Source organism: Sodiomyces alcalophilus (assembly GCF_042370955.1).
Source record: "Sodiomyces alcalophilus JCM 7366 unplaced genomic scaffold ACRALscaffold_1, whole genome shotgun sequence".
NCBI lineage: Eukaryota > Fungi > Ascomycota > Sordariomycetes > Glomerellales > Plectosphaerellaceae > Sodiomyces > Sodiomyces alcalophilus.
In genome coordinates, this window is record NW_027263532.1 from 4,369,233 (window position 1) to 4,396,782 (window position 27,550).

Below are 27,550 nucleotides of genomic sequence, written 5' to 3' on the forward strand. Positions count from 1 at the left end.
AGGGAACGGTCAGCACCACAGATTAAAGTAGCCATTTAAAACAGCCGCATTGCATGGGGTCAGCAACTCGTGGGACTACGTAAAGAAGTGCGTGTTTTGGCTGGACTCGTCGAACAGTTCCTTACCGACAAATCACACCGGACTTGAACAGACCCCATGCCACATCCGGCCCAATCTCATGGCACTACGACGATGGTTCCATCGCACGTCCTGACTTGCATCGTCTCTACGCGAATGGCGGCTTTGCGGATTGGACACATACAACGTATAACGTACATGGCGAGGGAGGCCATCGTCGATTGCATGTTTCCTAATCGTCCCGCTGGTTGACAAAAGTCTTTCTTGCCTATGTGTCCACTGAATAAAACAGCGGTGCATGCAAGGCGGCAGATGGGTTCTCTACGTGGCGTCCCGTGATTTTGTAGCCATGAGACGTGCCCGCTGGCCGTACCTGTGATCTGACGGGTCATGCATGCTGAATGGAGTGAGCCGCCTCGGAAACGTATGTAGGGATAAAGAAAGCTCGCTGAAGCAGACGACACGTGCGAGATTGCCAACGACTCGTTCGGTGCCCAACGCGTGTCTCCGAAGATCGCAATCATTCCCAGGAGTACACCGTAGTCCGCCCAGGTGATTTGCTCTTCCAAGTGTCTCAATTCTGCTTTGTTGCAGGTGGGTTTTCATCGCTGATACTCCTCTCATTGGATGCAAAGTACGTCGCGAAGACCAGGTTCAGCTCAACGACTCCCAGCAGCCTCCGGTGCCGGCGAAGAGAGCAATGAGGCCCAGAACATCAAACCCGTAAATCATTCTCACGAGAAAGGTCGGGCTATCCCGATGTTGGGAACCAAAGAAACCGATCCCGAATCACTTGATTTCCAGTCGCCATGGAACATACGGTAGATGGCACGTGACTCGACCGCCAATGCCTTCGTCATCATCCTCAAGCCCTCCACGTCACGTCATGGTATCGTGAACACCATCGTAAGGAGGGGTTCAAGACGTGATCTTTTGATTGTATGTACATATAGCCACATGTCTTGCGAAGTCCTTGGCGATTAGGCTCAGCGTAGTGAACACCAGCCGCGATTGGCCAAACTGACCGCCGCCTCTGTCTTGGTGGGAACTAGTATTGACCCTGGAATCGGCATCGAGTGATCGAACAGCATCTAAAGTTACCAACCCAACCAGCTCCCTACGAAGCCCATGGCGCTTTGATTCCCGCCGAAGCGGTAGGCTGCAAGCCATCTGCAACCGGACTTCCTCAGTTGTTTCCCCTAGCGTACGGAGTACGAGCCGGCCTGACTCCCCGACGCCACCTACACTGGAAGACACACTGGTACAACGTACATACGACGGGGAGTAAATTTGGCTCTACGGAGGCTCAGTAATGAGGCGTTTCACGGATCAACCACGAGGCTCAGAATTGGGCCACTGACAATCGCTCTGCTTTGTTCCGCATGTTCGGTTTCAGGACGCGGATCTAGGCCGTTCACGACCGACGTTCACATTTATAATTAGTAGTATGCAAATGATGTGCCGCTGAATAGCAACTGTTTGTTCCTTTCTTGGGTTTCGAGCACCCAACCAGGTAGGGCAGAAATGTCGGAGCCGCCAGGGGTGGAACATTATTCAGCTGATCGCCCATCCAATTCATAATCAATTTCCAGGGGTACGGTGGTAATAAATTACATATTGGTGGGTAATTCTACTGCACTCTCATTGCTTACCGCATTCCGTCTTTTCATCCCTGCAGAATTCAACGTCATCTGACATGAAAATATGGTACCGTACGTTTTACACTGGGTAATGGTTCTCTAGCATGCCTGGGGCCTATCTGTGACGTACAACGTACGCTACTGCAGAGCGGCAACCGGAGGCATTAGCACCCAGGAAGCGATCCAAGAAGGCAACATCCTAGCTTCTCTTCCCATAATAGAGTAGAGAGGAAATTTTCCTCCTGCAGATTTGGGTCTAGGCACAGGAATGTCTCGAGAAGTGTTTTTTCTTCTTCTTTGCTTAATAGGTGCAATTTGCTAAGACACGGAAAAGTATCCGTGCCGTCCGGCTGGCCAACTGACCTTGTCACTCCTTTCAGACAGCCTGCAGGAGGTATCGTGTGACCTTGGTCGTTATGCGCATATATGTCCTTGGCCTTCCTTGATGGGATATCTTCGCCAGATGCCTCTGAACAGTTTTCCTTCTGTTTCTCAAGTCGGCACAAACCAGAATGAGAATACTCTGTTCTTTTTCTTTGCATCCTGTGCAGGCAGTTTAAGAGGAGCGTAAACTGGCGTTTAGATGCATCGTTCACACGATGAGCTACGAGGTGCAGTCACCGGCGATAGTAGAGAAGTCCAATGGTTATCCAGGACGCAGCCAGAAAGAATTAGCATCGAAAATTAAGTGCAATGGCTACCGCTACCTCCTAGATCCCTAAGCTAAATAGACCCAGACAGCCGTAACATAGGTCATTCCTCAAGCTTTAGCTATTGCCACACGACGTGTATTCATTCGCATGCACACAAGTCGGAGCGCCTCTCTCTCTTTGCCTGTAACCGCCTCGAGAGAGACAACCCCGGATTCCATTTTGCAAAAGTTTCCCCGGATGATTACCCAGCCTACCAAAGTCCATGAGATAGCGGAGATGACTTCTACACCACGGGGCCGTCTCCCACTTATCCCACCCAATACCCTTATAGCCCCCGGAACAGCTTCTAGAGAGAGAGGTTGTAGCTGTACTCGTCCTCCATATTCTGACTGACCCAGAGCACGACAGTGCTGAGTCCGACGAGGGCATTGGCGACAATATTTTCAATGCCCATCCCCAGGGCAGGCATGGCCACATCGCGGACGACGAACTTGAGGACGAACACGGTCACGCCGCCCGCCATGCCGCCGGCGAGGGCCGCGAACCCGAGGAACAGCACGACGCGCGCCTTCCACGCCACGCCGTTGCCCGAGTAGCTGAACGAGTCGGCAGATAGGCGGGTCTTCTCGACGCTATTGATGATGAGCATGCCGAGGCTGGAGAAGATGAGGGGAAGCCAGTCGACAAAGGTGACGTGCGTGTCGGATCCGTTGCGTGACGACTTGGACCACACGGCGCTGTCGAGCATGACGTAGAAGGCGAGGGAGAACTGTGTCGCGGAAAACATGCTGCGTTAGCCTGATGTCTCTGTGCTTGACCCGCTGCGCACATGGCGGGGCAGAAGACCCAAAGTCTCCAGAGACTGGGGAGAGCAAAGGTTATGCAGTGGAAATAACAAACGCCATCTTCAACATGACGAGAGGCGAGCAGGAAAACAGGGTAGATGGGAAGGGAACCCGTACCAGGGCACCAGAGGCATAGACACCGGCATTCCGTGTCCAAGCGCTGTTAAGCCATTCTGGTCTGCGAAACTTCCAAAGACGATCGTCCTCCATGGCTGGCTAATTCCCTCGAGACTTTGCGCCGGCTTGTTTGTTTGTCGGGGTTGCTCCGTCGTAGATTGATGGTGTGATGATATCACACCCTCTCGCGGGGCGGGTTGCAGCTATTTCCCGATTGAAATCGTCCCGAGCAGCGCAAGTTCGGATTGGAAGGGCTAACGTGAAGTCGACAAGAGACTCTCCCTCTCGCATGAGGTAGACTGATGGCCGGGTGTATAAAGCGTTCGTCGGTGGTTGGAAGAAGTCGAGCTTGAGGTGATGGCGACCGATGCCGGGATGGATGGAACTGATGGATTTCACTAGGAGAGTACCTAGGTGCTTGTATCTTAGGCAGGCAGTTGACAGAAGGGCTTGGCGCGGGTCCAGAGATAGAGAGATAAAAACTCACGTGACTTGGTAAAGCCCGGATGTGCACAACGCATGTACGTACTTACCATGTGCGACGACATGACATAGCTCGCCTTGCTCATCACATCAGGGAACGCTCAAGGCCTCGACACGTTCTTTTTAGTCCGGCAGTCAGTTCTCATTCGTCTGGTTTGTTGACCTCGTCTAGTACAGTGTTTTAAATTTCCTTGAGGGGGAAGATTGTTGTTTCGTATCTCGTATCTCGAACGCAACATTCCACCGTTCAGCAGTCGAGCAAGAACCTTGTGGGCGCATGGTATACATTGGGGTCGCCATTGTGGCTTGCAGTAGAAATAAACAAGAACGCATTGCTCTAAGTGTACAACGGTATCACAGGGCACTTGGCCATTACTGCTCCGAATGACCTGGCTCAAGACGCTCAACCCCTCCATCATCCGTCCCAATCCACGAACGGCTTTCTTCAGGCCATTGAACAGCCATGAACATCAGCCTGACCAGCTCAGACGCGGCTACAGGGCCGTGAGAAAGTGCCCGCGAGGGCTTAGTCGGGTCCTCGATGCCGATTATAGGTAGGCAAGGTTGTGCCTGGGACAAAGTGACCCGGCAGCTATGGACAAGTTCGCTGAGGACTCGGAAATGGATGCCAAAAAAAAGGAAGAAAAAGAAGGGAAAAAGAGAGAAAGGGAAGAAACGACCGGAGGACTGCGCGATTGTCGGGAGCACTCCACAAAGATATGTGCTGATGGGAAGTAGAGTCAAAAACGAAGCCAAATGAGACCGAAGCCTCCCAAGCGAGTGTACCAAGCCGTGGCAACCCTCGGCCGCCTACCCCAGGATTGGAAGTGTAAGAAAGTATGGCGTGATCTTGTCAGCCTGCTTATCCACCCTCCGACATGCAGTCATGATTGATCGAGCCTCGGACGCCGCAAACTCCTCTCCGATAATTGTTGAACATAAAAGAGTCGCCTCCAACCTGTGAGGCAACGCCCATAGAACCAAACGCGGAAAATCCATGTCGTCATTCCGTGTCGTATCTGGGGCCGCAGCGCTCCTTCAGATTTCGATTTCTTTCATCGGTTCGGATGCCGCTTCGGTCCCCTTGTTCCCGCTGGTTGGCGGAGACGCAATTTCCTTGCCCTTGTCCTCGTTGGAGTCGGAGCCAGGCAGAAGAGACGCCTGGGACGTGGTTTGCTTGACGTTGTCTTCACTGGGACGAGGGGTTTCCAGCTCAACTAGGTTGGGGGGTTTTAAGCTGCCACCTCCCAGTTCAGGCAGAGATGTCTCCTCGGTCACGCGTGCCAGCGGACTCGGCTTCCCCACACCGGGCCGCGGACTGGCAAGCGGACTCGAGCCACTGAGCCGCTGCATAGACCGGCCCCGGGGCTCGGGGTTCGAGGGCTCGGTAGGGCTAGCATAGGGCGAGCTGGAGCGCGACCCCACGGGCGATGTCCGGTTAGGAGGCGCGAGAGATCTCCGCTTCGCGGCCGTGCGGCCGTGCTTCTGATCCATGCGCCACCGCAGGATGCTGAAGTAGGGGGGCTCTACCCGTGTCTCCTTGAACTCCCGGAGCTTGAGCTCATTGGTCTCTTCGTCCACGAACCATTTGCCGCTATTGAGGTCGTCTGCCACGATGGCAAGGAAGTGCGCCCAGGAGCGAGCCACAACGTACTTCGTGTCATAGTCGCGGCCGAAAAGGATAATCTGGCCCCATTTCCCCTTGGGACCAGGGGCCAAGTCGACGGCTAGGTTATTGCCACCCCAGTCCCTCACAAGCGGAATCCAACCTGGGTGGGCGTACGTCTTTTGAATAGCACCGGGAGGCACCGAATCCTGACGAGAAAGGAGGTCCTGTCGCCAGGCCGGATTATTGGGGCCTTTCGGGCCGGGGGGAGCCGTCGACGAGGATGCCTGACTGCTGCCGCCCGGAGGCCTGGGAGGAGCTGCGGGCACGGGACCGGCGGTATCGAGAAGATACTGTTGATTCACTTTGCGCCAGGTCTCCCATTCCTGCACGAGTTCCTCGCAGTCGAGGAGCATGGAGCCGAAGATGATGCCCGTCGGGGTTCCCCAGCGTTCTTGACCATCGTGGATCATGAGAGAGTCGCGTACATCCTGAGGAAGTGTGCAGTCGAGCATGTGCTCCAGCTCGTTGAGGTCATTGTGAGTAGCCCCTTCACAAAGCTGGTCGTAGAGCTCGGGATAGTGCTCTTCGGCCCACTCATCGATCTTACGCCACGAGTGGGTGACGGGAGGTGGTGGGGGCACGCCGTCCTCGAAAGACTGCATGGGAACATCGCCGGAGTTCTGCATCTCGAAGCCGTCGGCCTGGCTTTCCCGTCGAGCGGATTGTGACCTCATCCCGGGCGAATAAGGAGCGGGACTCGAAGGTGTGTATGGGGAAACGGAGCCCGGTCCGTTGAACTGGGAGTGGCCATTCTCGTCGAGATACGGAGACGCGATATTTGTGTGTGAATCGGTGGCTGTGGCGACAGATGTGAGGACGCTGTTTCGATTGCTGACGAGAGGAGCATGGCGTCCGGTTCGGTATGGCGAGTCGATGGTTGCGTCTGTTATGGTTAGTGGATATTCTTCTCCCTATAGGTAGTCGGAACGTACGTCGATCGTAGCTGGTCATGGTATGCCAGACGGAGCGCAAGGCGTGACTAAATCTATCAAGAGGCATACCGCCGTCAATATTCGAGCCAAGGTAATCCGCCGAGCAGGCAGATCAGCACCTGCAGGCGAGCATGAAGGCGTAAACTTACGAGAACGCCATGATGGGCGTCGATGGAGGCCACCAGGCCGGATAGTAAGGGTAAAAATGCGATTGGGAGAAGACAGAAGGGGAATAAAAAGGGTTAGGAAAAAGAAGTCGAATCGGTGAAAATAAGAGGTGGGCTGATACGACTGTTTCGAATAAAAGTTGGTAAACGACTGAAAAGGAGGCTAGGCGGAACGAACGAGCGATGAATCAACGAAGCTGAACCGAATGTTTCCTTGTGACCGCGACGGAGACTGGTGGAAGAGGTGGCGGAAGAGATTGGCGGTGGAATGCACCTCCCTGTGTATCCAGCAGAGAGTAGAGTTCTGCTAAGTCTCCCGTCAAAAGTCGAAATGACGAAGGAACGAATGACTGTGCTGTTTGATTATAACGGCCAGACGCGGAGCCAGGCAAAACGAAATAAAAGAAACAGCGGTTTTCTGATGTTTGAATATATTAATGTGCCAATAAAGTGGTAACGAGTGAAGTTGATGGACTAGTAAAGGGAAGAGATGCTGGTGATTCGTTCGATGGCGGAATTTTGAGTTCCCGTCGCGCATCCGCCGTGTTGGAGACCAGGCTGTGGAAGGAAGACCCCGTAATTCCGTAATATGTACGTTGGACTTACGAATAGGCAGGTACACTAGGCCGACTGGAGGGCAGTCTGCGCGCTGGGTGGATTTTTGACCACTAAGGTGATGGCGCTGGGAGATGATACAGCCCACTATACTTTCTCGCGAAATAAAAGGGGTAGAGTCACGGAATACGGAAGTGGGCGGCAGTTCCTGGATCCCGCAGTGATACCCAACCCCTAATAGGCTAACAGACACCTACCGTACAACGTACCGCAGGTACGAAGTACGTTGTAGTGTACCTTGCCCGGTGTAATGACGGAGACATTTACGATTCTATTTCCTTGCATGCGATTAATCCTCTCGAAGAAATCGACGTTCAAATTACCTTACGCCATCTTTATCACTACGTGTGTGTACTTTTTCCCCCTTGTCTTGATTACTATCAGTTGTTTTCATCATAGCGTAAATTAAGGCTACCTCAATAACCCCGTGCAGAGCGATTCAGCTGATGGAGACGTTCCTGGCACCCAGATAAAAAGGGGGGATTACCAAGCAACCGGAGAAGCTGTGTAGGGCGCCACTGGGCACAGCAAAAGACCCAGCGGAAATGAGCGAGCTGAGCCTAGGGCTTGGACGAGTCATTTTATAGGGGCAGAATACGATGTACTCTGTACGTGACATGATATGATGAAGTAACGCGGCATAAAATGAAACGCATGGCTATTATTATTAATCATTTATGCTGGTCCAAGTGGCAGCTTGAAGATCGTCATACTTCGAAGGTTTTGATGAATTTCACGGAATTGCCTAGTAATCCCCCAAAGGTCTCGAAGTATCTGTTTGACTCGGAGGTTTACTGGACTTTCAGGGGAAGCTTTAGAGTCCCTGGGACCAAGTCCAGCCTCCAAGCAAGTCTCATCGCTATTAGCATCAAAACCAATGCCAGACCAACTTATACGAGTAGACTACGGGAGTCTAAGCAACACTAAGCGGCCTGAATTAGTAGTCGACATGAAAGAAGCTCTGGCCTAAGAGACTTTAATGTTCATACGATGGACTCGGTAACACCATGGACAGGCAACTTCACCGCTTCTCTCATATGGGGAGAGCTCCAAGGTGGCATCAAGTCGAGTCGCTTCGAGTCGACCTTATCATCGACACGATGTGAGACCAACACCAGCCTCCATCTTTCCTACCAACCGCTATGGAAGACCAGTGACTTCATTCTCTCCCTACTAATTGCCACGGCCACCTGAGTGCTGGCCACATTGGAAACTATACACGCGTAGCATCTTGGAGTAAAAGGCTGGCACGATCCCTGGTGGCACATGTGTACCATGACCGTTCAAAGACACCGGCAAATACCTTCTGGCTCATGTTTGCATGTACATCGTCATCGCACACACGCCTCGCCCATCGTGGGACCTCATTTCTCTGCAGGTCTACCGGCAGTGGATGGGGTTTCTACAACGTAGCAACTGGGTTGAAGAATCTGATCCAGTTTGTCTGACTACTTTCTTAGTACGACCGACACGCGTGAAAATGTCCACACGCGGATCGTACTACTTTACACGGGGGTTTAGGATTTCATGTTCTGAAACCCCAGGCCTCACAACTGACCGTGATACTGCGAAGCACCCTGGCCAGTGAAGCTTTGTATTCCGTAATGGAATTGGTGACGGGCGCTCGCTGTTCCAACTAGTCTAAGCTTTCCGGGTATCTATAGCGTAAATAAAAATTCCTACTCAAAGTCACCGTGCTTTATCTGCTTCGTCAGTTTCCTTGACAAGTTTCGCATACTTCTTTTCCCGTACCTCGTTCGGCACGAGATTGAGCACTTCGTCCCGCAGTCTCTCCTTGTCAAACGCCAGCCCCTGGAGCCTGATGGACTCTAGTATATAACCCACGACCGTATTGGTCTGCAGCGGGGGGTCACGAAGAAGTCTTGCTATTTCCGCGGGTTCGAGACCTTCATTGTCGTGCCACATGTAATAAGATCGAAGCTGCGCGTTGGTTGCACGGCTAGTGGCATGGGAAACGCGATAAGACGCGACCTGTGCCTCTGCTGCCAATACCCGGCCGTCTCTCTGCCGCTTCGCGACCGACGACGATGGTGCCGACAGTCGGCGTTTACTTGACTCTGATGGCGTGATCCCATTTCCGCCGTTCACTTCTACCCGGACCGTCTGTTGAACACTTGACAAATATGTAGTGTTCGTCGCCGCCGTCGCCACCGTTGCGGTGGTTTCTTCTGCCTCAACCACCTCGGCCGCATCCTCGGTTGTAGAAACAGCTGTGCCCTCGGCCAGGCGGATCGGCTGGTTGAGTTCGGCATGGTACGGCAAAGGAGGCACAGGGTCGAGCGTTCGACGCTTCTCGTCGAGCACATGATATAACTGAAGGCCAGCATATGCGTCGGATGCGGAATCTGAGCTCGGTTACTATCAAGCTCCGAGCGCCTCGTGATGTAGAGAATGCCACTTACAACCAATCTGAGCCATGTTCAGGGGCTGGGCCCAGTTGCTGGATCGAACATCCTGGCCCTTGAACATGGGCAGCCCCAGACACTCCTGGACCTGTCTCGCCAGTGAGACGCCTTTCTTATCGATGAGGTGGACGTCACCCGAAGCGGAGTACTTGACGAGTTTGTACAAGTGGCTTAGTTCGAAGAGGCCCCTCACCGCAACGCCCAAATAGTTACGTAGGCGCGTGCCATCCCCCTTTATGGCCACTCCGACCTTGCTCACATCAGGATCCTCCATGATCTGCCGGAACGTGGCAGACACCAGTTCCGTGTCGGTTTTCGGGAAGAGGGCGACATGGAAGAGCGCAATGCGACTAGGACTGGCCATCTGGATCAGAGACACGTTCCGACGCGGTCCTGAAAACCTATTCGCCTCCGGTTGCCACTCGAGGTCAAACCCGATGACTTTCTCGTCCACAAAGTACTTGCATACCCGTTCCATTGTGTCCCTGCTCTTACAGTAGTGAACCTTGACCCCACGGTCTTCCACTTCGGACTTGTGGTTTTGGTAAAGAGTATACGACCAAAATGATTCCATCGAGCCCTCCTGGGCATTCTTGGCCTTTTCAAACACCTCTTCGGGTATGCTGAACTCTAGACTTGTCACGGGAGGGCAATCGAAGATGGTCTTGTCCTTCGGCTCGTTCGTAGCGGTTGACTCGTCGGAGAGAGTCTGGATATCCCGGTCCACCTGGGGTTGTCCACTTGGTGGAAGGGTCTCGTCATTGTATTCGGGGGCAGTGGTGAAAGATGCGGTTTCCACGTCGAAATCGTCCTCCGTCTCAATTCGGCGATCATGCCCGAGTTCCTTTTGGCTCGCTGGATACGGGATCGTGGCGGATGCGCCCAAGTCATTCCCGATGGCAGAGTGAGTCACGACGACCTGCTGTCGCTTCTGGCTGAACACGATGCCCCGCGAGCGATGCCATACTTGATTGAGAGGATAAGCGCCCATTTGCAGAGAATGATTCCTAGACTCCGTATAGGGTCGACTCAGCAAGACTCTTCCTTCTATTTACGCGCCGATATCGGGAAACGTACCTGGATAGTCGTGCGCGGTTGAAATAGAATCGGCATCGTGGCAGGCCGTTGGCCTTCTCGCCGAGGGTTACGCACTTCTGATGCCGCAGAAGAAGTTGTTTCGCCGACCGAGTGCCATGGCGACCCAGTGGCATGACGTGAGAGTGTGAAAGGTCCTGGGCAGACGCGTCAACGCATTGAGGGGGTCAAGCGGGGAGTTACATAAACGTGGGAGGGCTGATGGCGGGAGGCTGGAGTTGACAAGTGTCTGCTTAGTCATACGCGCGGAATCACATGACTTTCTGTGTCGCTCTTGCTTGGATGTTTGTACTGTACCTCGTATGTCTCTCACTGGAAGCTTGTTCCGGCATCAAGTTGGCAGGCGACCTGGGATTCAGCGGAATATTGTCAGATATAAAGCAACCGGATCTGAGGAGCGCGCACATTTTCATTAGCTTGGGCCGGTGAATCGTCCCTACAAACCATACTAGCCCTTATATATCACTCACTCCGAAGGAGGCTCCCGACAGACATGGCCGCACAACTTCTCCCCCTTGGTACTGCCACCAAACCCGACTGTCTGAGTAATTAGCAGGAAAATCACTAACAAAAGAACAGAGCTCATCGACAAGTGCGTTGGCTCAAGGATATGGGTCATCATGAAGGGCGACAAGGGTATGGCTATCCGAATCAGGCCGATGAATCTAGCTGAGGCATGCTAGAGTCCACGGCTAACATCTTCGTCTTGCAGAATTTAGCGGAACGCTCGTAGGATTCGACGACTACGTCAGTAAGTATCAGCTTGCCCATATCTCAATGAATACAAGCTCCGGCCTGCTAACCTTCGACTTAGACATGGTCCTAGAGGATGTCACAGAATTGTAGGACTGCCCCTGCGTCGTCCGCAGTAACATTCCGGGTCAATGGATCGCGCTGGCGTGGGCTAACCATCATTTGCTTCTTTAGCGACTACTCTGGCCAACACGTTAAGCTTCCCAAAATTCTACTGAACGGGAACAACATCTGCATGGTAAGGGATGGTGGTCCCATCATGAACCGCCCAGGACGCTGACTTTCGATTGCAGTTAATCCCTGGAGGCGAGGGACCGATCTCGTGACAGCTTGATTCTGCTCTAGTAATGGCGGAGGTGATAGCAGCTTCGAAAGCCTCTGGTGATTACTCGTTTCAAGACGTGCGCCGTACCAGTCGTCTGGCACTTAGGCTTCTACGGTCCGTCGGGGCGTCGGGGTGTACGACGTTTTGCTAAAGGCTTTAGGTAGTCCATCTTATGATTATGATTCACACCAAAAGTGCCAGAGAATCTGTGCGGGCAATCCATGTAAATCACACCCCACGTTAGTCCCCAGAGTAGCAGTAGAAGCTTCAGATAGTTTCTTTTGCACTATAGAAAAGATCACCTCGGACGAAGTAATGAACCAGCGAAGACGCATATTTTGCCTCGCGGCCTTGCTAGGCCACCGAACTCCCCGAACGCCATAGGATTGTCCGCATACCAGGTACCCAAGGTCGACAATGGATCGGGCAGAAAAAAGAAGAAGACAGATTAGCCATGGCCCGGGTTGGCGTCATCGTTGCGACGAGCCTCGACGACCCGACGGAGTTCAAATTCTCGAATGAACTCCTGCGAGAGGTTGGAGAACATCTTCAGCAAATCCTTGAGGACGCTAACGACGGCTTCCTTGGGGGTAATTTCGCCGTTGGTCTGGACGCGGAGGAACATCTCGGGGACGTTGGGATGCGGCACTATCAACGTACGCCTTAGCGCTTGGAAATGTGAAGCGAGGGAAGTAGAAAGTATGGACACTCACCCTTGTAACCAGCCATCAGAACCTGGGGGTGCATCTTGAGATGCTCAGAGAGGAGATTGCCCAGAGTATGGTCCTCCTTCTTGACGAGAAAGTCCGAGGTGTTGGCCATGGCTGCGATGTACAATGTCAGGTTGTCGGCTCCGTGGAATGGGGAGACAGTAGGGGTGTTGGGGGAAACACGAACAGGCAACGGGACGCTCATCGATCTTCTTCTCGTCGGGACCGAGAACGAAGAGCTCGAAGCTGTTGATGAAAAGTTAGTCAACCTTATAAAGTCAAGACAAGCAAGAAAACCAAGTAGAAAGAATCACGGCGTAGGCTGGTTCAAAACGGCTTCACCAAAATCCGAAGAGGGCTTGAGCTTGTCAGGTCTCATGGTGGCAGGCGATTGGCGATATGTGCTTGGTGAGGTTGTAGGATTGAAGGCAGTATGATGGGGAGGTATTGTGGGTGTCAGGAGAGTCGAGGGAGGTCTGAGGGATTGCTCTGAGGCGTGAAAGGAGGAGAAGAGGACGGCTAAGGCGTTGCCAGAGATCCAAATAGACCAAACTGTTGCTGTGAAGACCATGGAGGTCGGCCGATGGCATAAGTCATCCGGCTGCAGCACATCCCAAAACAGGCGGAGGGCACAGCCAAACGTCTCATTTTTCCTTTCAGCATGCCTTGCAAAGTGCAGGCTGCCGGTGAGCGCATACTGAGAAACCGTCGACAAAGAATGACAAGAACTGTATCGACTAGAGAAAGCAGGGCCTGATCTATAGGCAATGCTCTTTGCCCATGATAGTGGCAGATAACGGTGGAACGACGCGTGTGATAGAATAAAGAGGGTTCACTTGCCGGTCTGGAGCGTTCATCTTGGAGGCAGGTCCGACACCTTCTGGTAATTAAGCTAGACTTGACGTGTAAGCGTTATGCTTTCAATAAGAACATACGCCTCTTATTAGACGATATATACGCACCGGAGGATGGTAGTTAGGGGAACCCTTCAGGTACGGCAAAGGTGACTTGGAGATAGTCTTCTGAAGTTTGAGGTTCAAGTCAGACCTCAGTGGCAAGACTTGGAGTGGGCATGGACTAGGCTCCAGGATAAGACTTGGACCCAAAGGAGAAGGTAGGGAAAGTCTGGAAATCGGTCACTGGAGTGGAATTCTGAAGGTGCTCAGTCAATCCAATACAGCCACGATCAAAAGGATGTTGACTGGGACAAATCTGTTGGAATAGATTCCCCACCAGCCACATCATTGTGGCGTATATTCTACAGTACGGTTTATTGTACATGAAGGACTCACACTGTGTATTCTCAGACTCAACCCGCTGTTTTGTAATAAAGACAATGCAAAGAAATGCATGCTACTATACTTGCTATGAGTCTAAAGTTCATATGGACAATTGCAGGAATCTCTCTGTCCTTCTAATAGTCCGACAGCATTCTATAACACATCCGCAGACAATCCGAATCTCATCAGTTAATGCTGCCTTGACGCCTCCATGGTATATACCAATCCACGCAATTCTCTCGCCTAGAAATGATGCATCAATATCAACAAGCAGTTGCTATCTTTCTCCCGGTAGATATGCAGGGACCTTGGGATTCCCAACTCTAGATGCAAACTTCTAATGCCCCTGGGGATCACAATGTCCTGGAAGGGTCGGTCCAGAAGGACCGCTGGCCCAACTGACAACTGTTAGGGTAGTTGTGTATGCCATGGCTATGAAGCCAAAGATGCAGAGCAACACGTCCGACACTCGCCAGAACCGGTTTCTCGCGACACCACGGTAGTGGAGCATGGGCTATATTTTGTTAGCAATTGGCTCCCAATGACCGGACGAGAAAAGGGAAAGAGAAAACGTACCGGGTAGATGAAAACGAGCGGGATGCAGGCAAAGTTGCCAACGAGGGCGACAAACTTGTCCAAGCTATCGGCGCCGCCCCAGGCGATAACGCCGCACATGAGTACGAAGCAAAAACGGTATAGGTTTTTCTGCCACTTGATGTACGGGTTGTATTTGCCGCTCTTCGTGAATAGACCGTTCTCGGTGATGCGGATGGCCGGGAAGAGCTGCAGCGGGGTCGACAGCATGATGGCGGCCGAGTAGAGGAGTTGGACTCCATTGACAAGCCGGCTGTCCTGCGGCAGATTCAGCAGCACGACCGTCTCCGTCTTGGAGCCGTACGCGGCGTAAGAGACGGCGCCCATGACGGTGAAGAGGGCGGTGATGATGACCATGACGACGAACAGGACGCGGGGGAACTTCTCGGGGTGCGACATGGACTCTTGGATGGGGATGATCAGACCGATGCCTTCGAATGTGAAGATGGCAGTGCCGATGAAGAGGGTCCAGTTGTCTTTGTTGAACATGATGATGTCGGCCAGGCCATTGGTGTTTAGAGTGAGAATATCGTAGTAGAGTAGGTAGGCAAGGCCGACGAGGATGAACGCATCGGCAATGAGGGCGGTGAAACTGAGTTTCTCGATATCCCTCAGGAGGGAGAAGGGCATGAAGACGGCCATCTGCATCAGGATAAACCATTTCGTTTCCATGAACGTCTCACAACCGGTCACAGCCAGGACGAAAGCCTGCAAATTTTCCGAGGTGAAGACGATGTATGCCGCGACGAAACCGATCTGGCTCAGCACAATGGAGAACAAGATCAAGGTCCTCAACCACTTGCCGTAGAGTATCCCTCCGATGTCGCCAAAGGACCCCTTGACCTTGAGACGCGTGCTGACGAGCAAGACGAAGCAGTAGTAGCTCAGGGCCGCGACCCCGAGGAGGACGATGTTCCCGAAGAGCATGCCGCCGTTCAGGAAGGCCCGTGGGAGGAATAGAACACCGGTACCGACAAAGGACTTGAGCAGGAGGAGAGCGGCGCCCATGGGACTGTTGGTGCCGCTGCCGCCACGCGGTTTCCGCCGCCTCCTCCGAAGGGAGGGCGTCAACAGAGCGCTGTCCTCCATAGGTTCCCGATCATCCTCGCTCCCGTCGTCGGTCTCGTACTCTTCGTCGTCCTCAGCACCGGATGAGAAGTACTCGCCCGGACGGAGGGCCTCGTCGTCCTCCTGGAGTTCCTCGCCGGCGAAGTGGCCATAGATGGACAGGAACTCGAGGAAACTAGAGGTCAGAAGCCTCGGCCGCTGGTGGTCTTCGTCGCCCTCCTCTGAAGTGTTCTGCTCGCCCAGAGGGTTCTTCGCTGATCTCCTCAGGTAGTTCCTCCTGAAGCCGCCAGGTACCCTGATGGCATTGATATCGAGCACCTCGTTTTCCGGATCGGGGCGGGAGACGCTAAAGCTCTTGCTCCGTTGCACCTTGTTTCTCGACTCGGTCTCGGTCCACTTGTAGATGGGTCGGGTGACGTCGCCGCCCTGTAGACGGAAGCTGGAAAACTCTTCGTCGTGCAGCCCCGCGCAGGCCACATCATCCGCGGGCTGTTTTCCCTTGGCGCCGTCGATAACGCTGGAGCCTTCGGAAGTGATGTTCGAGGGCAGTACGAGATGGCGCTTAACGATCTCGGGGTCCTCATAGACTGCGCCGTTGCGGCTACGCGAGCCGAAGGAGCCGTAGTTGGTGTGCGGGCTTCCGGAAAGCTGGTGGGCGGACGCGCCGGAGGAGGTGGGCTGGGCGGGCGGCGGGGTGGTCGAGCGAACGGGCGGCGTGCCGAACTTGGGAGGAGAGACACCGAGCGAGTTGGAAAGGGCGGCTGCCAGGGCAGAGATTCCCGGACCATTCGCGGCGAAGCTCCCTACCCCTTCGGTGCCGGCCAAGGGCGTGGTACTGCTCGAGGTGAGGCCATCGGCGGACCGCGACACGGGAGAGCCCGTAGTCGAATAGGGCGAACCGACGTGTTGGGAGTTGACTGGGGCGGCTAGGCGGGCGGTGACATCGGATCGCGGGGTAGACGAGTACTGCTTCGCGTTGGAGGAGGGCGAGGAGGAACGAGGTATGCTGACGGGGTCTCGAGAGGGGGAGGTCATTCTGAAGTCGATGATGGTATGGAGAAGACCCTATCCCATTCTGGATTGTGATCTAGGAGGAAAGGGTAGGAAGGAGCGTTGTAGAACAGAGGCCGCCGTAGGATGTCAAGTGGTGGGCCAGCCTGGTTTGGAAAACGACAGAGATCTGGTTAGCAACGAGTCAAGAGAGCAAGACAGGCCTTGCGTACCAGGAGGCCGAAGAAGAAAAAGGAAGATGGGCTAGCTGATGTCGCCTAAGGAGAAGGGAGAGGAAATACCTATCAACCTCATATGTACAGTAGGTAGAGATAGATAAGGAGAGGTTATCGTGACCCGAGAGACACTTGACTATAACGGAAGCCTCTGTTTGGCCGATAGGCATATCGGAACCCGTGACGTGAGGCGAAGCTTGGACGCAGGTCTTGTGACTTGGTGCCAGGGGTCGTTTATGGTCAACGCCTTGTACTCAGGTACCGTATGGGCATAAATACTTATGTTGGGTACCTACTGTTGATAAGGTACCTAACGAGATGGTGGAAACACACTGGAAATTGAGGTAACCCAGGTGGCTTGGCTTAGCTAGAAATTCTGAATGATGTACCGAGTACATGCATGGCGATACCGTCCCAAAGTATCTGGGGGAGGGTCTTAAATGGCGCCGATATAGCGGTTCTGGTGGGCATGTGTTTATTAGGCGGCAAGTCAACGTTTAAAACGTTTAAAACGGGTGGAATTCCTGAGGGGACCGTACGAAGTACCTAGTGTACTAAGTAGTGCCCTGGGAAGAATACTAGTAGCTGCTACCGCTTTTTTACTCATATGTTGACAGTATGATTGCATCGCTTTAACGCGCGGCAGTGAGAGTTCAGAAGCGGGAACATGGAAAACTTGGGCTACGTATGAGCGCAGACTCGGCTAGGAATCTTATCTGGTTCTTTCGTGCGGTATTTGAGCTTCATGTGCTATGTACCTACCCGGGGGAAGGGGGGGTTTGGCAATTATGTTAGCAGGGTCGCACTACTCTATTTTTGTTAGATATGTGTTATGGAAATGATTCTTGAACCTCGATATCGGCTTAGTCAGAAGTTATATAATAGAGAACTGTTTTCGTTAGAATCATGTCTGTCCTAATAGTATGTCTTATGCTATGACTATTTCTATATAAACATATAGTATAAATAAACCTTTTATTATTATAATATCTATTAGTATAGAAAGTATATTTCTAATATATAAGTATACTTATAATTTAACTAAAATATAGGCAGGTAATACTAAGCATTATATCTATTATTAATTAATATTATAATATTTATAAATATTTAGCCTTATATAATATTTTCTACTAGAAATATTATACTATATAAGATGTTATAGAAATCAAAAGATTTTTTAAAATAACAGAGTATTTTACAAACATTAATTCTATATATAAGATAATTTTAGTTAGAAGCTATTAATAATACTAACAGGTTATATATTAAAAATAGTCATACCAGTCTTGTGTAATTATGTCCTGCTAAGACAGTATGTCTGCACTTTTTCGCCTTTTCTGCTAATGTCGAAACCGCCCCTTCACCCGGGTAGGTACTGGCACGAAAGACATCCCCTCCACCATCGATCGCACACCAACCTCCTATTCGTATAACGTCTGATCCGATCTGACGAACCGAAGCACAAAATATTCTTCAGCGTCGAGTCAATCGTGTTTTGGGTTACCTGAGTATCGATCTTAGCTCTTTTCTTTGGTTCCTTGATATCCTTCTTTCCCTTTCCCCCACGCCCATCACCTGGGGATTGGCAGATGGGCACTAAAATCAGATGCCGTGCGACTGCATCTCTCGAGTCGAGTCCCTGTCATCTGGTTGCAACCTGCATGGCTAGTAGCAGAAGAGATCTCGTGAGCTGAGCAGGACTCTTGGCTGACGTTTCTGTCTCTCCCTGCCCTCTCTCCCTTTGCTCCCTTTGGCTGTTCATTCCTTCATCCCTTCTCCCATTTGTACGAAGTACGTATCCGTACCGTCTCAGGCGCCTTATACAGTATGTGATTTCTATCTACATACGGTACTAATTACGCTGCACAGGCAACCACTGCCCACCGCCTCGCCTACCCCATACCGCCTAATACTGCCAACCCCCACTTTGCTGGACCTTTGTTTTAGGTGCTAGTGTACAACCTTGGCCATGGTCCCCGTCGTCCCCCGTAGCACAATCTCTCCACTGGATATCCAACATACAACTATGTAATCCCCAACTTGTGCACCTTCAGCATCTTCAATCCTTGGCATGTGGTCCTTGGCGTCTTGATCTCCGTTACTCGACTCGTAGCGACCTAGGAGTCTCACGCTCTTTGCCTCCTCACATGCTGGGCTTGCTACACTAGCCTTGAGAGCGACCGTCTCGACCGTTGTCGCTCGTCCGCCATCTGTTTCGGACCTCCGACTCCCGTCCTGGCTGTTTCGCTCCAGCCGCAATTTATCCTTCCTTCCTTCCTTGGCTTTGTCGTCCGAAAGTCTTCGTTGGTGCTGGCGTATCAACGCAAAACACCACGCTTCTCTCTCCGCGTCCTCCCCCGCCACCTTTCTTCTCCCCTCACCTGCTTGCTTCAAGCCTAGGAGGCCCGTCTGTCGTCACCAGATACGATGTGTTATGCGGGAACGGTGGAGATTTTGGTTTAAGCGGTTGGGAGGCTGTCCCTTTTGATCCATCTTCCTGATCCAAGTTTCTATTTTCCGTGGCGTCTCCCTGCTTCCCCTCTTTTGATTTCCCATCCTCATAGCAACTGCGTGTAAAATGCCTGGGCCTAGCGACGTCAAACGGCGTCCCAGCTCTGCTGCCATGGAGCAGGCACGGCCCGCCACCAAGCTCGGTGTAGTCTCGGGCGTCTATATTCCCGTCTGCTTAAACATCTTCAGCATTTTAATGTTTCTGCGCTTTGGCTTAATCCTCGGCCAAGTTGGCCTCTTGGGCATCATCGGTTTGTTTCCTCTCACTTCCGGGGAAGAAATACCCTATATTATACTGGACTGACTCTCTGACCCATACGTATGAGCTCATCAGGTTTACTCATCACCGCATACTTCATCAATTCTCTGACGGCGCTCTCCCTCTCCGCCATTGCTTCCAACGGGGAGGTCAAAGGTGGCGGCGCCTACTACCTCATCTCGCGTTCCCTTGGCCCTGAGTTTGGCGGTTCCATCGGCGTGCTTTTTTACTTGGCCCAGGTCCTCAACGCGGCTCTCAATGTCGTCGGTCTCATTGACTGTATCCGGGTGTATGTGGGAGATGCCTTCCCCCAGGGTTTCTGGTCTGGCTATGGCATACAGACGGCCGCCTTGTTCGTCTGCACTGGCATCGTCTTGGGTGGGAGCGGTATCTTGAGTCGGGCCAGCAATGGCTTGCTCGTCGTTCTGTCCATCGCGGTATTGAGCATTCCTGCTTCGGCCCTCTTCCGGACTCCCTTCCGCGACGAGACTCTCGGCATTGATTTCACCGGTATCAATCTGGGGACTCTTGTCGGGAATTTCGCTCCCGACACGCAGGGAGGCGCCTTTCGGGGCCTCGAGACGTTCCGCGATCTGTTCGGCATCCTGTTTCCAGCCACCTCGGGCATCTTCGCCGGCGCCTCTCTGTCTGGGGATCTGCGCAATCCCAGCAGGGCCATTCCCAAGGGTACTCTGTGGGCCATGTTGACCACTTTTATTTCCTATCTCGTCGTCGTCTTCGCTCTCGCTGCGAGTACCACCCGGGAGTCCCTTCTTCAAAACCCCAGCATCATCTCTCTCACCAATCTTTATCCGCCCCTCATTCTCGCCGGCGAGGTCGCCGTCACCTTCGTCTCCGCCGTTCTTGCCCTCACGGGTGCCTCCAAGCTCCTGATAGCCCTTGCCAAGGACCAGCTCGTACCCGGCTTGGCCGATGCCATTCGGATCACAGGCAAGGCGGAAGACCCCTTCTCCGCCGTTGTCGCCACTTATGCCATTGCCCAGCTGGCCATGTTGGCCAATTTGAACCAGATTGCCACGTTCATCTCCATGGGTTATCAGGTCTGTTATCATGCGTGTTGACTTTGGAGTTGCTTTGGACGGGCGAGAAAGACGTTATAGCTGACCTTTTCGACAGATGACCTTCTTCGTCATGAACCTCGCATGTTTCTTGCTCAAGATAGGCTCGGCGCCCAACTTTCGGCCCGCATTCAAATTCTTCAGCTGGCAGACTGCCTTTGCCGGCAGTCTCATGTCGGCCATGGCCATGTTCTTTATCAATGGGACCTACGCTGCCCTCGCCGTCTGCCTGCTCGTCTTTCTGTTTTCCCTGATTCATTATCTCAGTCCACCCAAGCAATGGGGCGATGTCTCGCAGAACTTGATCTACCACCAAGTCCGCAAATACTTGCTCCGCTTGCGTCCGGAACACATCAAGTTCTGGCGACCGCAGATCATTCTGCTCATCAACAACCCGCGGAATCAGACCAGGCTGATCCAGTTTTGTAATTCCATGAAGAAAGGGTCTTTGTACATTCTGGGACATGTCATCGTCACCGATGACTTTGACAGCGGCGTACATGAAGCACGGCTCCAGCAATCCGCATGGACCAAGTACATCTCCGAATCGTCGAGGATCAAGGCCTTCGTCCAGCTCACCATGTCTCCTTCCATTAACTGGGGCATCCGCAACCTGATACTGTCGGCCGGACTTGGCGGAATGCGCCCCAACATTGCGGTGATAGGGTTCTATAACATGGATGAGCTGAGGAAATCCAGCCCTTCCGTCCGTGTCCCCGAGATGCCCATGTCTCCCACCGTGACGTCTAGGCCGACCCCCAAGACTGAGGGGAAGGCTACCCGGCCGATAAGGAGACGCGGCGACACGTCAGCACGTCTGTTGGAAGGGTCTCTGCCGACGGACGTCATCCGGACCGAAGACATGATGAGCGTCACTAGCTACATGACCATGTTGGAAGATCTCGCCCTCAAGCATAAACTCAACGTGGCTGTGGGCAAGGGCTTCCAGAACCTCGAGACGCCCCGCCCAGACGGAACCAATACCAAGAAGTATATCGACCTCTGGCCGATCCAGATGTCTGCCGAAGTTCTCACTGATGGGAAGAGCGTTTTGACTACCAACTTTGACACATGTAAGAGGCCCATGAACCATACAGGGCGATATGTGATGATAGACACGAACTGACGACACATAAGACACTCTCATTTTGCAGCTTGGGTACATCCTCCAAACGGTACCGGCCTGGAAACGGGTCTACACCCTCCGGGTCATTGTATTCGTCGAATACGAAAGCGAAGTGGCCGAAGAGCGAGCAAGAGTAAAGGCTCTGTTGGACAAGCTGAGAATTGATGCGAAGATTCTCGTTTTTTGGTTGGCATGCGGCGACCTCAGAACCTACGAGTACATCATCAATGGGCGCTCCGATGATACAGAGACCGAAACTGTGGTCAACGATGTTCTCAAGAACGAGGACTGGTGGGACGAACTGCAGACATTCCGGGGCCGCATGTCGACCATGGGTTCAACGCAAGAGATGACGCATCTTGCCAACATCATCGAGTCAACGGCAGGGCGGGCAGGTGTTTTCAACCCCCATGTCCCGGTGGACGAAGCCAACCCCAGGCGCCTGTCCGGCACCATCGATCTCGGCGGCTTGCAAAGAAGGCCCACGGTGTCCAGATTGGCGCGGTTGGGCGTGAACATGGGTATTCATACGTCTCACCTCGGGGACGATGTCTTCGAAGGTGAGGAAGGTATCGAGAGTAGACTTCCTAGCGACGACGATCAAGGGCAGTCGAGTTCGGAGTCGGAGTCGGACACAGATGACGGCGACGACCTGAGCAGTCACGGTGGAAATGAGGCGGTCCGGCGCCCTCTACTGTCGGAGAGACGAAGCGGCAGCGCTGAGACTCTGGGCAGTGCGTTCTCCGGTCGACGAGGTCGGGACAGGCTGAAGAGGGAGTATCGCCCTGGCGATATGCCGACCACGTACGGCACGCTCTCAGCCCCGACGACCGCGGACGCGTCGCAGGGCCGGTCGTCGCAGCATGTCCGCGGGAGGATACTCGGTGCTGAGACATTCCCCGAACTTCCCGAACAAGCTACATCACGGGACAATTCCGGCAGTGCTACGCCGATACGACCAGTTCTATCCCGTCAGTCGTCGGCCGTTCGGTTCTCCAGCCGTCCAGTACCTGAGACCAAAGTGACGGTGGAGGAAACGGCGGGCCCGACCATCATGTTTGCTGAAGAGTCCAAGCCGGCACCATCTCGACCTGAACGGCCTACCTTTTCGCGACAATCGTCGACGGGTCGATTCTCAAGCCGGCCGGTTCCCGAACACAAGGTATCGGTTGGCGACGGAGCTGGACCCACCATCACGTTCGCGGAGCCGCCGCTCCGGTCGCGCAAATCGTCGGTACTTTCCGACATTGAAGACCGCAGTGACGTGCAGCTGAACATGTCGGATATCCTGGAGGGGTATCGGCTCGGCGCGCAGTGGCCCGAGGAGGACGAGGAGGGGTCGCCATACTCGACGCAGGCCTTGGCGCTCTCGTTCAACGACCTGCCGAGCAGGGCGCAGCACCTCATCCTGAACGAACTGATGCGGTCGCAGAGCAGCGAGACGGCCGTGCTCTTTACCACGCTGCCCATCCCTAGCGAGGGGACGTGCCTGGACGAGGAGGCGAGTGTGCAGTACCTATCAAACGTGGAAGTTTTGTGCCACGATCTGCCGCCGGTTCTGCTCGTGCTGAGCAATAACATGACCGTCACCGTGGGATTGTAGGGCAGGGAGTTTGACCACGCTTTTGCTTTTCTGTTTTCCTGTTTTGGGTCTGATTTGGATCGTCTGGGTTCTTTCATCTTGGTGCATTGATACGAAACATTTCGTTTACAGTAGATGTCTTTCTTGTCTACGGCAATTATTGGCATGCATGGCATAACAGGCAGGGCGCATTTATTATGATTTGTGGACTAATATATACCATACCATTCTATCATTGCAAATTGGATTCAGGATGAAAATTCCTTTGGCGGCGTTTCCGGTTACTCGAATGTTTGCCATGTAAGTGGTCTTCTGGACGAGTCTCTCCCTGTGATGCGCGACGACACTGGTCTTTGTTGTGTTTTACGTGGTGTTATACCACGAGGTGCTTTGGATGCAAATCGCAATATTGAAACATCGTGTTCTCGAATGAAAGAACTATCGGGGAAAGGAAAGCAAATGGAATGAAAGGAAATACACTAACAGTGTAGCAGTTGAAGATTTCCTTCCCTCCAAAATTCCCGGGGGAGTTCTGTTTGTCCTCCCTGTAAGTGATCATTGTGTGAAGTCGAGGGATGTCGTTCCACATGACCCTCCCTACCTCTTCAACAAGCCTTTTTATCACCTCAGTCAAGAGGCGGGAGATGGGAGACTTATTGAAGGATATTCAAGGCGTGGAATTTTCCATCCCTGGGTATCTATTCGCGTCTATCGACAATGGCATACCACGATGGATGCTAAATGAAACCAGTCTGGTTTGCGTGTGAAAGGCGACTGACGTCGCACGACACGAAGTATTGCCATTTTTAGCTGGCAACAGTCCCGGTCTCTCGTGAATGGCCTTTGGATATGAGACGTTAAGTAGGGGGAGGGACTAAGATATCCGACCGTTCGCCTTGCTTCTAGACAGGAAAATCGCCGCTCGATTCTCTTTGTCGTGAGTCTCGTGGCCGTTCCCGACTCCTTTGACATACGAGTCGATTTCGTCGCACCCTCCACCACGTCTTCCTGGGGGATCTTTGATAGACTGGACGACGGTCTGGTTTCTTTCATTTGTCGCTGCATCTCCAGTGTCATCCCTAAACGCAGGACGACTGATCGCGAACCATCCCAAAACGGATCCCGAAGACCAAGGGTCTTTTTTCTTTTCTTTCTTTTTTGACACAACCTCCCGTGCTGTCCTTAGACAACCGATCACTCTCACTTTTCGCACTTTCCTCTTCCTCGACGGACAAGTTTGAACCAATACATCAGTCTTATTGCTCACGGATGGCGAGCATGGCGGAATCAAGGGCAGGCTGGGGGCGCCTCCGACAGCTCAAGATCAACAAACTTCTCTCGCTCGTAAAAGTCACGCCGACAACGGTGACGCAAGACGAGGAAGGCACCTTTCGCATCATACATGCGCCTGATCGACCCGACTATCCGGCTCCGGCGGCCGCGGCACCGACGGACGAAGAGTGTATCAGCTTCCTGGAGGCTTTCAGGTCACCCAAGACGTTTGGCCGGGACGACGGCGAGAAGGAAGAAGACCCGAACGAAGTGACGGGGGCGAATATGGCCGAGTGGAGACCGTACCCGCCGCTCAAGGACTTTCCTCGGTCTCCCCAAACGGCGAGATCGAATGTTCAGGGGGCTGAGCAGACGAAGCTGGCGACGACTATATCACCCGTAAAGGAGAGCCAGCAACAATTACACGCAACAATACCTGACGGGAAATGCTGGGCTGACACTGAACAACTGAATGAGAGCGTACACGACAATCAAGCCGGGGTCGTCACGACACTCGAGGACGCACAGACACGATTGCAGATGTTGGCGTCCCATCGGAGGGCGGCACGTTGGTCGGATCAGAGTCAGGATTCGGGATACGAGGAGTTGCCTTGGTGTCGCGGCTCTCATGACGCAAGGCCGGAGGTGACCATACCCACGCACCAGCCGCAGAGTTCCCAGTCCACCACAGAGAGCAGATCTCGATGGTCTTTGAGTCCAGATGGCACAAATGAGCACTGGTCTCCCTTGGCGATGAAGTGCCGGCAAGCTGGCGACGACGACGACGACAACAACAGCGATCCCGACGACCTGCCGAGAGAAGAATGGTCGGAGAAGATAGACCACATCGCGCACAACATTCTTCCTACCACGAAACACGAGATGGCCGCCCATTCCCCGAGCGCCCCGGCGCTGCCACCATCCTATACACCTTGGCGGCAACCCGAGCCTACGCAGTCTCTTACGGAGAGCGTCGGAAATGAAAGGCGGCGCATCACTTCGCGGTTCCAGGACTGGCAGACACCAGAGCAGAGAGAGGAATTCGAGCGCAACATCGAAGTGTACGGGGACTGGGCCGAATATTACTTCCAGACGGAGAATTTCGAGGAGACTCGGCATGACGAGAAGCGAAAGCAGAGGGGATCACCCAGGGAGGCCACTATCCCTGATAGTCACACAGCGGGGAGTTTAGAGACTGTGTGGGAGGATACGGGCCCCGATACGCCCAACACGCTCGACAGCCCATGGTCGGTGGCGGCAGACCCAAAGCCATGGACTGCTGAGAGGGGTACTCGTCGTGGGTGCTACTTCGGAAATGACGGCTTCGATGTTGTACGGGTCCATGAAGAACAGAGCCGCCTTCCAAGTCCATGGAAACCTCCGCCGTATGTGAGGCCGCTGCGGTCGGATGTGTTCTACGACGTCGTGCGGGATGCCATTTTGAACAAGCCTCTTCCCGTTAACCCGGGTCTTGGAGAGATGATTTGAACGGGCTGCGAAGATGGATGAGGGACTTTTCAAGCCTTTTCCTCCTGATTGAGGGTATAAGATGACTGTCTGTTGATTAGTTGTTGCTAGTCGATGGAAGTTGTGTCGTTGATGCCGCGAAGCAGAAATGTGCAGGCACTCGACTCGATAAAGACATTAATCTGATATAATAGTAATATGTATTTATTGAACCGATATCTCTATCAGAGTGGCCCAAGCTCCAAACCCCAGAAACATCAAAACTCATTTCTTTGAACTATTTTTGTACCCGTCACTGCGCCCTCTCTCCCTGCTGCTGTTGGCATGTTGGCTGTGATGAAAGCTTACATGTAAAGCGCTGTTTCAGTCATGCTCTTCGAAATCCCTTGATGCCGCGCATTCTCCCCTCCCTTTTCCGCCAAGCCCGCAGCATCTCTCCTCACCTCGGCACTCTTCTACCTGCAACGCGTGGCCTCCCTTCGGCCATCAACGAGCTGAGATGGATTCGCGAGCACGTCCACTTGACCGCTGCCGGTGACAATGCTTCCCCTGCGGCACGGGAGAAGCGAGTCGCCGCCCTCTGCGCCCGCCGTGGCCGCGGTGTCCCCCTGCAATACGTCCTCGGGACCCAGCCCTTCGGGCCTCTAGATCTCCGGTGTCGTCCCGGCGTTTTAGTCCCTCGCGCAGAGACGGAAGCCTGGGTCCTGCATTTCGCCGAGCGTCTCAACGGCAGGGGAAGAGACGCCGACCTATCGTCTCTTGTGCACCGCCGCCACTCCGACAACCAAGAGGGCGAGGACCTGAGGATCGTCGATTTCTGCACCGGCACCGGCTGCGTCGCCCTCGGTCTCTTCGCTGGCCTCCAGTCCACCCATGCACGTCTACACGTCCGCGGCATCGATATTTCCGAGCGGGCCGTGACCCTCGCGCGTGAAAACCTGCGCATCAATCTGGGAGCCGGTAACCTTGCCGCGCCACTCGCGCCGAAACAGAGCGTCTCGTTTGAACTGGCAGACGTCTTTGACGACGATGCGATGCGACGTCTTGCCAGCCCCGGAGGCGAAACGCCGAGTGACGGTCGGGGATACGACATCCTCGTCGCGAATCCGCCCTACGTATCCCGGGACGTGTGGGCGCATGGGCGCGGGGAGCTGGGCTACTCGGTGCGCAAGTACGAGCCGTCGCTCGCTCTGGTTCCGGGGGACAATGTGGCGTCGTATGAAGGATGCGCACACGAGGACGTCTTCTATACCCGCCTGCTGGACGTTGCGGGCTGGCTCGGTGCTAGGATCGTGCTGTTCGAGGTCGGGGATGCGGCCCAGGCGGCGAGAGTGCTACAGCTTGTGTCGCGGAAGATGTCGTGGCGCGGCAGCCAGCTAGATGCCCGGTGCGAGGTCTGGAGAGATTGGCCGGACTTGCGCCCCGGAGACGACGAGGCAGAGACGCTGTGTGTAGAACATGGTGACGGGAGCGGGGACAGCGGGAACGTCCCGGTCAAGGGGAGCGGAAACATTCGATCTATCTTGATTAAACTGCATATTCTCCCGCACGCCGAAAGGCCGAGGCAGTAATTAT

General features: G+C 53.6%; 9 protein-coding genes across 9 annotated transcripts; 4 read left to right on the forward strand and 5 right to left on the reverse strand.

Annotated features, from left to right (window-relative positions):
• Positions 1-1,992: 1,992 nt before the first annotated feature.
• On the reverse strand, positions 1,993-3,806 carry ACRALDRAFT_1038251 (uncharacterized protein). The gene is made up of 2 exons (XM_071015091.1): positions 3,334-3,806; positions 1,993-3,140 (listed from the first exon to the last, which is right to left on the reverse strand). Exons 1-2 carry the CDS (start codon positions 3,424-3,426, stop codon positions 2,718-2,720), a joined length of 516 nt encoding a protein of 171 aa, XP_070879828.1. The 5' UTR covers positions 3,427-3,806; the 3' UTR covers positions 1,993-2,717.
• Positions 3,807-4,854: 1,048 nt separating this feature from the next.
• On the reverse strand, positions 4,855-6,577 carry ACRALDRAFT_2024713 (uncharacterized protein; the record flags this gene model as incomplete). The annotated part of the gene is made up of 3 exons (XM_071020250.1): positions 4,855-6,368; positions 6,418-6,470; positions 6,567-6,577. The coding sequence occupies 3 exons, from the start codon at positions 6,575-6,577 to the stop codon at positions 4,855-4,857; spliced, it is 1,578 nt and encodes a 525-aa protein (XP_070879829.1).
• A 2,226-nt stretch (positions 6,578-8,803) lies between these two features.
• ACRALDRAFT_1078622 (uncharacterized protein) lies at positions 8,804-10,881 on the reverse strand. Its single transcript, XM_071018795.1, has 3 exons — positions 10,703-10,881; positions 9,623-10,632; positions 8,804-9,565 (listed from the first exon to the last, which is right to left on the reverse strand). Exons 1-3 carry the CDS (start codon positions 10,834-10,836, stop codon positions 8,889-8,891), a joined length of 1,821 nt encoding a protein of 606 aa, XP_070879830.1. The 5' UTR covers positions 10,837-10,881; the 3' UTR covers positions 8,804-8,888.
• A 417-nt stretch (positions 10,882-11,298) lies between these two features.
• ACRALDRAFT_2093318 (uncharacterized protein) lies at positions 11,299-11,799 on the forward strand (the record flags this gene model as incomplete). Its single annotated transcript, XM_071022625.1, has 5 exons — positions 11,299-11,356; positions 11,433-11,471; positions 11,535-11,562; positions 11,648-11,711; positions 11,767-11,799. Coding segments are annotated over 5 exons (222 nt in total), but the record flags the coding sequence as incomplete, so codon positions are not given.
• Positions 11,800-12,246: 447 nt separating this feature from the next.
• On the reverse strand, positions 12,247-13,365 carry ACRALDRAFT_1053599 (uncharacterized protein; the record flags this gene model as incomplete). The annotated part of the gene is made up of 4 exons (XM_071015784.1): positions 12,247-12,446; positions 12,512-12,622; positions 12,696-12,754; positions 13,349-13,365. The coding sequence occupies 4 exons, from the start codon at positions 13,363-13,365 to the stop codon at positions 12,247-12,249; spliced, it is 387 nt and encodes a 128-aa protein (XP_070879832.1).
• A 391-nt stretch (positions 13,366-13,756) lies between these two features.
• Positions 13,757-16,748, reverse strand: ACRALDRAFT_1046041 (uncharacterized protein). Its single transcript, XM_071015432.1, has 2 exons — positions 14,365-16,748; positions 13,757-14,302 (listed from the first exon to the last, which is right to left on the reverse strand). The coding sequence occupies exons 1-2, from the start codon at positions 16,483-16,485 to the stop codon at positions 14,126-14,128; spliced, it is 2,298 nt and encodes a 765-aa protein (XP_070879833.1). The 5' UTR covers positions 16,486-16,748; the 3' UTR covers positions 13,757-14,125.
• Positions 16,749-18,549: 1,801 nt separating this feature from the next.
• On the forward strand, positions 18,550-23,521 carry ACRALDRAFT_1078620 (uncharacterized protein). Its single transcript, XM_071018794.1, has 4 exons — positions 18,550-19,441; positions 19,525-20,510; positions 20,587-21,601; positions 21,666-23,521. Exons 1-4 carry the CDS (start codon positions 19,258-19,260, stop codon positions 23,255-23,257), a joined length of 3,777 nt encoding a protein of 1,258 aa, XP_070879834.1. The 5' UTR covers positions 18,550-19,257; the 3' UTR covers positions 23,258-23,521.
• Positions 23,522-24,514: 993 nt separating this feature from the next.
• Positions 24,515-25,996, forward strand: ACRALDRAFT_2024718 (uncharacterized protein; the record flags this gene model as incomplete). The annotated part of the gene is made up of 1 exon (XM_071020251.1): positions 24,515-25,996. One exon carries the CDS (start codon positions 24,515-24,517, stop codon positions 25,994-25,996), a length of 1,482 nt encoding a protein of 493 aa, XP_070879835.1.
• Positions 25,997-26,364: 368 nt separating this feature from the next.
• ACRALDRAFT_2024719 (uncharacterized protein) lies at positions 26,365-27,546 on the forward strand (the record flags this gene model as incomplete). Its single annotated transcript, XM_071020252.1, has 1 exon — positions 26,365-27,546. One exon carries the CDS (start codon positions 26,365-26,367, stop codon positions 27,544-27,546), a length of 1,182 nt encoding a protein of 393 aa, XP_070879836.1.
• Between the last annotated feature and the right edge of the window lie 4 nt (positions 27,547-27,550).

Coding starts and splice junctions, on each gene's coding strand:
- ACRALDRAFT_1078622 (XM_071018795.1), bottom strand. CDS start 10,836: ATGCCACTGGGTCGCCATGGCACTCGGTCGGCGAAACAACTTCTTCTG. Junction 10,633..10,702: donor AACCGCGCACGACTATCCAG/GTACGTTTCCCG, acceptor TACGGAGTCTAG/GAATCATTCTCTGCAAATGG. Junction 9,566..9,622: donor GAACATGGCTCAGATTGGTT/GTAAGTGGCATT, acceptor AACCGAGCTCAG/ATTCCGCATCCGACGCATAT.
- ACRALDRAFT_1038251 (XM_071015091.1), bottom strand. CDS start 3,426: ATGGAGGACGATCGTCTTTGGAAGTTTCGCAGACCAGAATGGCTTAAC. Junction 3,141..3,333: donor TCTATGCCTCTGGTGCCCTG/GTACGGGTTCCC, acceptor TCCGCGACACAG/TTCTCCCTCGCCTTCTACGT.
- ACRALDRAFT_1046041 (XM_071015432.1), bottom strand. CDS start 16,485: ATGACCTCCCCCTCTCGAGACCCCGTCAGCATACCTCGTTCCTCCTCG. Junction 14,303..14,364: donor CGCTCGTTTTCATCTACCCG/GTACGTTTTCTC, acceptor AACAAAATATAG/CCCATGCTCCACTACCGTGG.
- ACRALDRAFT_1078620 (XM_071018794.1), top strand. CDS start 19,258: ATGCCTGGGCCTAGCGACGTCAAACGGCGTCCCAGCTCTGCTGCCATG. Junction 19,442..19,524: donor TGGCCTCTTGGGCATCATCG/GTTTGTTTCCTC, acceptor TGAGCTCATCAG/GTTTACTCATCACCGCATAC. Junction 20,511..20,586: donor TCATCTCCATGGGTTATCAG/GTCTGTTATCAT, acceptor CCTTTTCGACAG/ATGACCTTCTTCGTCATGAA.